The sequence below is a fragment of the Stigmatopora nigra genome, chromosome 3, assembly GCF_051989575.1.
Source record: "Stigmatopora nigra isolate UIUO_SnigA chromosome 3, RoL_Snig_1.1, whole genome shotgun sequence".
NCBI lineage: Eukaryota > Metazoa > Chordata > Actinopteri > Syngnathiformes > Syngnathidae > Stigmatopora > Stigmatopora nigra.
In genome coordinates this window covers 14,943,944-14,954,447 of record NC_135510.1, presented here as the reverse complement: position 1 = coordinate 14,954,447, position 10,504 = coordinate 14,943,944, and the positions used below count along the sequence as shown (strand labels likewise).

At 37.9% G+C, this 10,504-nt stretch overlaps 1 protein-coding gene across 1 annotated transcript in view; it reads left to right on the top strand.

Annotated features, from left to right (window-relative positions):
- Positions 1-3,020: 3,020 nt before the first annotated feature.
- The window catches only part of LOC144194475 (E3 SUMO-protein ligase PIAS1-like), a 38,814-nt gene continuing 31,330 nt past the window's right edge, over positions 3,021-10,504 (top strand). The window contains exon 1 of the mRNA XM_077713572.1: positions 3,021-3,073. Coding sequence (XP_077569698.1) covers positions 3,050-3,073 — 24 coding nt within the window. The 5' untranslated portion in view covers positions 3,021-3,049. The remainder of the gene's footprint in view (positions 3,074-10,504) is intronic.

The following is a 10,504-nucleotide window of genomic DNA, read 5'->3' as shown; positions in this document are numbered from 1 at the left end:
TGCGGCTGAGATCATAATGTATGTTTGTGATCATGCAATAAAAAATAATAATTTCTCTCCAAGTGTGTCATTTTTACATAGTGGACAGCACAGCTTTAAAAAAAAGGGGGTTATGCTTAAAATATTTCATGACAAGATGATGTGGCGTATGGCCTTGTCTATAGTATTAATGAATGGAAAGGGGTGGGAGTGGGGGCTGTATGTTCCATCAATGGTCTGAGTCTGACACCTACTGGGGCCAGAGAGAACAAGATCCTCTTGCTTCCTATTCTATCTGACTTTAATATGATCTCTTTCATTAGGCACCAACATCAAGGCCTTATAATGTTTGACATGGTGCCAGGGGAGCAGGCTGATCTAATAGTGAAATGTAATTCTTCTGAAGGCAACCCTAATAGATATTGATTGTGCTGCTCTGAGTCCCTGGACGCTTCATGCGGAGACATAAAGTCACTGACACACAATGAATGTGAATTTTCTGTGATTGTGATAGCCTGCCTAGGCAAAGCTTCTTCTTTGTGCATACTTAAAATTCGGCAACTGGTAAACTGGGTGCTTTATTCCATTATTGTTCAACACAAAACTCTTTGTTTGGAAAGAAAGTCAGAAAGAAAGTTTTCAAAAAAGTTCTTCACAATCATTAATTAAGTTTATTTCTTCAGAATAATACCTGTAAGACTGAAGTTAATACGGTTCATCTTTTTTTCTGTACTTATTCACCAGAGACGAATGCCAGTGGTGACTAAGAGAAACAGTGAGATGACCTGCAAACACGTTACATTCAATTTAGGATGACCGAGTGCTCTATTTTTCAGTTAAAAAATGTACATCCATCCATTTTCTACACTTTCTTATCTTCAGTAGGGACTCTGGTATATTTGAGCCCACATATAAGACAAAATACAGGTCACACGTCCTGGTCAAAAACTAATACTAAATATGCTGGGCAAGAAAACATTTCAAGATTTTGCACTTAAATAACTAAGAATGTATCCTAATGCTGTTAGACTCCATGCATATTTATCAATTACATTTTATTTGAAGTATTGTTGTCCTTTACATCTTAATACACATTTTCTTCATTGAGGAATAAACTGCATATTATTGGTAATACTCATTTATTGGCTGTTTCCATTGTTGACGGATACCTTTTTCCACAAGACTGGTGTCTCAACTGTTTAGAATATGTTAGCACATCTGCATCATAGTTTGTTTGTTTTTTTTGGTCTGTGAACAATTCCCAGTGTTCCCAGTACCAAATGAATTGTTCAATTATGAACTGGTCATTAAAACATTGCTTGAGTCAGTGTTTATCTTATCGACTATTAGATCTGACCGCGCAGATTTTTGTCATTAGTTTTTGTCTTTGTTAGTGTCTTAAGTTGTATCCATGTACTATTTACTGTCCCTTTTCATTTTTCATTCGGTTATTCTGACACTTAATATATATACTTGCATGGCCAATATGAAAACCGCATTCCGTATTCGATCCCATGTTGACATTGTTGGACTTTATTTGCTGATATAATTTGCAAACCTGTATAAAACGTGTGTGGGCAAAAACACCTGTTCCATCCAAGGCTATTAACAATGTGACAGCTGGCTGACACACTGTCATAATACAAACTCTTTCCCCATGTTTAAATGCATGACTCTAATCCCATATTTTATAGATAAAGCTTAGTGTTGTACAATAGTTTTGAACCTGAATGCAAATATGCTTTTATGCCTGAGCTATCTATGTACAAGCATTACACCCCACAAAAGAATAAACATGACAAGTAGATGTACAGTAAAGGCACATGGGTTGGAAAATGATGCAGATCTTACACTCTAATTACATATAAACACACACACACACACACACACACACACACACACACACACACACACACACACACACACACACACACACACACACACACACACACACACACACACACACACACACACAACACACACACACACACAGACACAAAGTTGATGTTTCTTGAGTTTTTACCCCGATTCTGCAACACTTTTTATTTCAAATCTGCTGTAATTTTTTTTCTTTGTCCTTTAGAGTTTTCCATTTTTTTTTTAAATATTTGTGCTATAATATAAGGATTCTTTATATATTTTCATACAATACTTGACTAAGGTTTTTTGACTCATTTGTATTAGCTGGTCAATATTTGACTGATTTTTTTAGATATATAGGAAGTTTTCCTAGATAGCATAACTGCCGAAAAAAGGTAAACAAAGTGTCAATTATATCAGATTTTGAGCAGGACCCCAAAATTACGCATAACAGTGTTTGCATTAATGCAACAATTCTTTGGTTTAATCATGTTAATTCTTTTGAAGTACTTGGGCGCTCTCTAGTGGCTGTAAAATAACTTTTTTAAAAAGTCATGTAGTAATACAAATTCTACCACGAAATTGTTTGATCGTTTCTTGAATGGTGATGTCGATGAAATATTTGCAAATTATATGCAATATCAATATGACACGGTCTTAATTAAATGTGTTATACAATGTATATGTTCAAAAACGTGCTCCAAGATTGTTGTTAATCTTTTTCATGCAAACGCAACAAAATTATTGTGTTAAAAGGAAAATTCAAACAAACAAACTATTTTCCACGTTATCAAATCATTGCCTACAATTGACGTCGCTAGACGTCCAATACGTTTTAGGTGGGAAATTCTGACAGCAATCATTTGACAGTGAAACTGACGATGCTAAACTTCTTTATTTCGACTGGGATTCATTCGCTGCCAACCTGTCCTAGTTAAAATTGATGGGACATCTATTTTGAAAGAAACATTCACAGCCAACCGTCCAATTTTAAATGAATTGGACGTCTGCCGTTGTCCATGAGCGACTGAGTTCAAGTGAAATAGACAAGTGAAAAATAGAAGTGATCATTACTTGTTTAAAAAAGAAACAAGATTGGAGAGGAATGTGCGTTTTTAATCATAATTATGAGGTTGGTTGCGCGCTCCGAAGCGCGGTGCGCGTGCCCGCCATCGAGGTACCTCAGCGCGCCTGCGCAGAGAAATACAAGATGGCGGAGAGTGCGGAACTGAAGGTAAGGCGCAGCTTGGAACCCTGCTCGTTTTCCGCCGTTGCCGAGTCTTAACTTGTCAAGTCACGCGTGGCTTTGCCGGTTTAAAGGTCCGCGATCCGAAATGTGCACGCAGATGACGTAAACGCCGCAAACAGTCATGCAACTTTACGAAGTGCACGAGCGAGCGTGTTTATGTTGGTATGGAGAGTTGCGGGGTTGGCTCCTGGCTCTTGGCTCCTGGTTCCTGGCTCCACTGGACGGAACCCCAAATTGAGCGATGGACGAGCATGGACGTCAAGTCACATTATCGGCTTACTTCCCGTTTTAAAGTCACTTGAAAATGCGCCTGGTGGAGGACAGTGATCGGTCTCGACTGTCAGACTGTCACGCTGAGCTCCATCCAACATGACAGCGGATTCGTGGGTGTCTGCGAGCGGCGCACCACCAATTAGAGATCCGCCTCCTAATCATCATTCATTTACTAGAGCGATTTGGTTCGTAGTTTTACGACAGGTTCAGGTCATCTTTAACGCTCACTTAACCTGTTGATGATGAACGCCTGGCTTTTGCGGCTTCTGTACCGTTAGGCGAGCCATTTTTGACGGTGATCGACGTCAAATCCATTGGAACTGGAATGCCTCGCATCGCGTTTTAACTGGAAGCCATTGAATGGTCGCTGACAGACCCTCCCAGTCAAAACTGACTTAAAATTGTCCTTGTACACTATTGATTCTGAATTTGCATAGCACAGGTGCTCCCTTACTGTATTCTATTTGAGGGGGGAGTGACCACACTGGCTGTTTACATAGACAAGATATCTTGACCCTAATCAGGATTCAGATTTCATTATGATCATATGCACTGTTTTATTGGACACTAAAAATATAGATCTGAGCAAATTATTTTGACATGCCCAACTTGACCCAATAAAACAGATATGGTTGTCGCCAAAGAAAAAGCCATAGCGACTTCCATCAAAACATCGCTCTATCCATTTCAGTTCAATTGGATTTCCCATTCAAAGTGGATTGGACGTCTCACGCCGTCAATGGCAGCCTTTGATGGGGTGACGTTGAATGGTTGATCTGTGACTTCCTGTGAACTGGATGTCTTCTAACGTCAATGACAGTGAATTAGTAGAATGGTTTATTCTGTAGGTTCAAACTTCACGGATGATGTTTTGATCGATTAAACTTTTGGGCTCTGCTTAGGTGGAAAAAGCAGGAATGTGAATGGCGCAAGATTGTTGCACCAATTCCAAATACAAGAAGCGTCAAACCCGGAAGCGACTCATGACCTTCCGGATGGACGCCATGGTTGTGCTTATGTAGAAGGTGATTGGACAGTTAGCACTCAATCCGAATTTCTCCTGCATGCTGACTCCTGATAGGTTGAGACTGACCGGCTTGTAATTTGAATTGAGTCGCAAGTATGAGTGAAGTGTGCATCACAAGCGTATGTTTCAAACACGTTTTATGCTTGTGGTATTTCACATTACGCTTATGGAACAAGTTTTACGGTCGCAGTATTTCACGTTACGCTTATGGAACATGTTTTTTGCTTGCGGTATTTCACATTACTCTTATGGACTTGTGGTGTACTTGTGGCAGCAATCTAACGCCATAGATGAGTAGCCACTTGGTAGAATGTGAGCAAGGCACTAACAATGGTGATGGGACGCAGCCATGTTCTTATTTAACTCATTCAACACATTCATTCATTTTCTGAACTGCTTATCCTCCCAAGGGTCCCTGGGGGTGCTGGAGCCTATCCCAGCTGACTTCAGTCACCGGGTGGGGGACAATTTGAATTGGTGGCCAGCCGATTGCAGGGCACCAGGAGACGGACAACTATTCATGCACACTCATGCCTATGGGGAATTTTAAGTGTTCACCCAGCCCACCAAGCATGTTTTGAGGGGTACCAGGAGAAAATCCACACAAGGTAGACCATGCAGTAAGGGCCCACCTGGGATCAAACCCTCAACCCCAGAACTGCGTAGGGCACACAGAGAGACAATGCACTCCCAATCATACAGCTACTGAAGGAAAATATCCCGCATTTGCCTGCATATTACTGTATTCAGCTTTGCAAATCTGTGGTTCTCTTGTTTTGTTAAAGATAACTCAAGAATGAATAAAAGGATTGTGATCAAACTTGAAGGATATGTTTTTAATATGAAACGGAAGATGTGTTCATTTTTTTCTGACCTGTGTGACCTTTGACTTCATAACTGGTTAAAAGTCACAAAGATCAGAAAAGGAATTTTGTGATAACTTGTTCAAGAACGAGCCTATTCTACTCAAATATGCAGAGGAGTTATGTCATGCGATTAAAAGATAAGGAATTGGGACATTTTGGGGAATAAGGGAAGGGAACACTCACTCTTCCAAATATGGCAATGCATTCTAAATATGGCAATGCATTGTATTTGGTTGCTTAGAGCGCTTTTTCAGTTTGAGACGTATACTCCAAATATACTTAATGAAAGAGAAGATTCCCTTTTTCTCACCATGAAAAAAAGTTTGGATTTTACTGTTCATTAGTAATCAAAAGTAGAAAATAAGCTAGTTTATGGGTGTGAAATATGAACGACTTTGATTTTGTTGTTTTATTTTTGCTATCGTGACTCTAAAATAAGAACTGTGGTTGCATTCTAACAACCAGGCAAAACAAAAGTTGGGAATGACTGCTTGCAAAATAATTGTGAAAAATTAATACTCACAGAGTGACTTAATTCACCCCAATGCCCGTTAAATGTGCCGGTAGTAATTTGCTGGGCTCTGTATATGTGTATTGTCAAACAGTTATACTCTTTAGTTATACTCTTTGTCATGTTGATGTTGCACACATACCTCTTCTCAGTACCTCAAAACATACCCTGAGAAATGTATACATTTTCTTTGTGAGTATAACATACTTCAAATTAGACCTACTTTCGATGGCCCCATTTTCTTCTCATTCATTTTAATGTTTGGGTGTGATGAAATTGGTCTTGTGTAATATAAATAATGGTGCATGCTTTGATGCACTCGCTCAGTGAGATTGTCTCATTCACAATGTCTACCAGCTTGAAATTCACAGTAGAGCTGCTTCAGAAACTTGTCATTGATGTAAAAATATGGATGGGTTTGGTTGGCACTGAATGTGCAATCTAAAATATTTATACCCTATTTTCACGACTATAAGGCGCACTTAAAAGTCTTACATTTTCTCCAAAATAGACAGCGCGCCTCATAATCCAGTGCGCCTTATATATGGAAAAAACAGAAAACCAAAAATGAAAAATTACCACTGTCGGATATTAAAAAAACACAAACGCCTGAACTGAAACAATACTGTTAAATATGCAGATGCCATTTTAGTTTACAAAATCTTCCATCATATAGCTCCTCCCCCACTGCAAGATTTTATACAAAAAAATCCAAAACATCAACAATGGCTGGCTCTAGAGGTGACTGTGTAGTGAGTGCTTCATGCCTGGAAGTCAATAGCAATTACCGTATTTTCACCACTATACGGCGCACTTAAAAGTCTTACATTTTCTCCAAAATAGACAGTACGCCTTATAATACAGTGCGCCTTATAATACAGTGCGCCTTATAATACAGTGCACCTTATAATACAGTGCGCCTTATATATGGAAAAATGTCATTCATTGAGGGTGCACCTTATAATGCCGTGTGCCTTATAGTCGTGAAAATACGGTACTCGTTAAATTTTAATGAAACTGGTAGAGCAGTTATTTCTTGATTACCCATGAGATGTAAACTTCTACACCTGCTTTAAGTTCAACTATTTTTTTTCATTCATCATCCATATCATCTGTCTTCATGATAGTTGCAGGGGGTCCTGGAGCCTATTCCCACTAACTAAGTGGACGTGAATTACACCCTCATGCTTGGCTGTAGAAAAACAACCTTTCACACTCACAATAACACCTATAGAGAATTTGGAGAGTTTAAACAACACAGCATGGATGCTGGTGGGAATGTCATTCATTGTGGGTGCACCTTATAATGCGGTGCGCCTTATAGTCGTGAAAATACGGTACATGGTTTTGGCCCTAAATAATCAACGTTATTTATTCTCCGCCTGGTAAACAATTCTGTGATTACGTAGTTAAGGTGAGAGCACTTTTTGTTTTTTATGCTAACAACGCTATAGTAAGATATCGCAATGCAAAATGTAAGATGATCGATTTTTTTCTTCTTTTCTTTTTTTTCTCCCCCTCAAGAGTAACTGCCTACATTGCCCAGGTGTTTTTATTTTACACACGTCCCTCCATTTCTATTTTGATACATGGTGTTAGTACTTCTTTCACCTCTGCTTGAAAACACCCAGATAAGAGTTGGAACCTTTCTAGCAGGTATTGATCTGCTTTTTCGTCTATTTATAGACATTACCCTGGTGTGTTTCCACTAGCTTTTGTGGTTGAGGGATCTACAGAATAGGACAGAAAATCTTTTCAGTTGGTTTCTCCCATACAAAGAAAAAAAAAAACGATATAATGTGTATGAATATTCTGCAATTAGACAAATGGTGCAGCAAGTCAAGAGGCAATCCTTCTTCCTATCTGAATGAACAGTTTTGTCAAAGAAACACCATTGCTCATTAAAGTTTTTGGGTTCTAAAAGTACTTATAGATAACACAAGTACTCCACTCAGATAATTACTTGATCCAGGAGTGTAAATCTACAAAAGAATATCCTAAAAATTTGATGTCATGATTCATTCCCTTATAAATTAGTCACTAATTTCCTCCCAGCTGTAGGCGATATATGTTTTACTGGTTATAATTGAAGGATTAGTGTTTCATCATTTGCATCATTAAAATTTAGAAATACGATAACTGCTTTAATTTGCACAGGTCTTCTTTTTTTTGTTTCCTCCGTATTTATATTTAATGATTAGGAAATCAACAGGGTTCTTGAAATGAGAGCTTATCCATGAAAGTCTAAAGGGGATTGTTTTGTTGCATGCTGATAAGAAACTTATCTGTTGTGGCTGAGTGGTGCAAATCCCATGTAGAGCTTTCTTTAAGATTAAAATAGCAGATGGACCAAACACAAAACCACATTGAAATGTACTCTGACCATTAATTTAATTGTCAAGGCTTTTGTGATTGCTACAAAATATCATATCATCATTTTGCCATCACAAAACACTTTTCAGTGAACATAACACAAACACAAAGTGTACACAAGTACAGTTAAACTTCCAAGGTCAAACACCAACGTTTTGTAGGTGAATCAGCAATATGATATCACAATATATGGCAGCAATAATTATTGAATGGCAATGACTGTTAAATAGAATAAAACCTAAGCTAATTGATGGTAAAAGAAGAAAATATATTAAAATATGATTTCCAATTTCAATCATAGTTTCCCCTTTTTGTTCATTGCAACTGTATTTGACTTGAATCAGAACAAGGTTTTTGCTCCTCAATCATTTTTGGAACGGCACATTTAGTTCAGGGTAGCACGGACGAGTGGTTACCATGTGTACCTCACAGTTCGGAAATAAAGGGTCCGAACATATTAATGAATATATATTCATGTTAATGAATGTAAATATGTAAGGTTGTAGCCGAGGGCTAATTTCCATCTTTATAAGGCCAAATTGCCTTTTCAATATCAGTCATGGATGGATAAAAGGGCCAGCTTCATCATTTAATTTGCACCAGTAAATTTCTAAAGCTTTAACCACACATAAAAATAAAAAATTAAAAAAAATAAAAATAGGGAGGCCACCGGAATGTAGGGAGTATGTCAAACAGGACGCAATGTTACCGCAACAGGAGACAATAAAATAACGGATACAGGAAATGTATAGCCGTTTTGGGGGATTTTGTGACGTGGATCTTGTTTTTGTATATTAGAAGAGTAAATGGCATCTCAATGGGTGTCTTTCTATGTAGAAGCATTTGTAAGTAGAGGTACCACTGTATATATATTTATTGTATATGTACATATTCTTCTTATTTACTGTCTTTCGCTAAGATGAGAATTAAGATATGTGGAAATAACTGAGGGTCAAGAAGTAATTTGATATATATATATATATATATATATATATATATATATATATATATATATATATATATATATATATATATATATATATATATATATATATATATATATATATATATATATATATATATATATATATTATATATTATATATATTCATCTTAAAAGTATATTATCATGTCTTTGTAAAGGATGACCGTCTCATTCCCTGCAATTCCCAACAATTTAGGGTGACCCCTGTCTGGTGCCCAGAGTCAGCTGGGATAGGCTCCAGCACCCCCCGCAACCCTGGTGAGGATAAGCCGTTCAGAAAACGAATGAATGAATGTCTTTGTGAAGTTGTCCCACTTTTATTGTGATTGCTGCACAATGTAAATATAAAAGTAAGTTAACATGATTATAACAATTGAAACAAATCAAATTGTTTCCATTGGGACTGCTTTTTTTTATGAATGCAGGATGAATTCTTACTAACAATACAAAGTTCATGGGTATAACATTACCAGACTCTCAAAGGTGCCCTGTTGTATTTAATTGAGTTTCAAAGGAGTCTGGGCCCGCCTGTGCTTCTTTGAACTGTCTTCTCTCCAGTAGCAACATGGCAATACAAATAAGCGTCTGTGCTCTGGCAGCTTATAGGAGGAGACAGTCTATTTGTAGAGCCTGTGGCTAGGTTAATCCCTAATGATACAGGTCTTCTGCTCTGCTCTCATACCTGTTCTCTTGTCTCCTCTGCCATGATAAGAATTCACCTCGGGGATGAGAATCGATAGCAATCTTTCCATTCTATTCCGATTCAAGGGGTCCGTTGAATCCCCAATTATGAAGGGACAGTTATTTGCTTTTTCTCAATTTTTTTTTTTACGTTCAAACGCTGTAATTTCTGGGTTTTTCTTTTCTGCTGTGTGAAGTGATTGAAGCTCCGAATATACAAATGACACATTTACCAAAAGTTTAAGTACCAAAAATCAGTTGTAGAGACCTTGACATTGCAACATCTTAGCGATTGGGGGAGTTTCAGAGGAAATTCCTGCTAATTGTGGGCACCAGGCAGGAGACACCCTTATTTGGTAGTCAGCCAATTGCAGGGCCGACACGCTAAGAATTCGGTCACCGGGCCGCCCTATTTAACAATATATAACAGAAAAACAAATGTGTCAATTTGATGTTTGAGAAGATCTATCCAATGCATTTTAGCTACCAATCTAAGCAAGTAAATACACCCTACTTGCATATTATTAATAGGTTGCATATTGCCCAACCCAGGCTGCAAAGGCTTATAGTGTGCCTCTTATTTGTCAGCAGTCATTGACGTCTGGAGCAATTTAGCAGAGGGGGAGCTCTTATGGACTCTGGTGTTAGGCAGTTTTGTTGCCATGGAAACATGTCACAGTTGAGATGGACATGGCAAGATA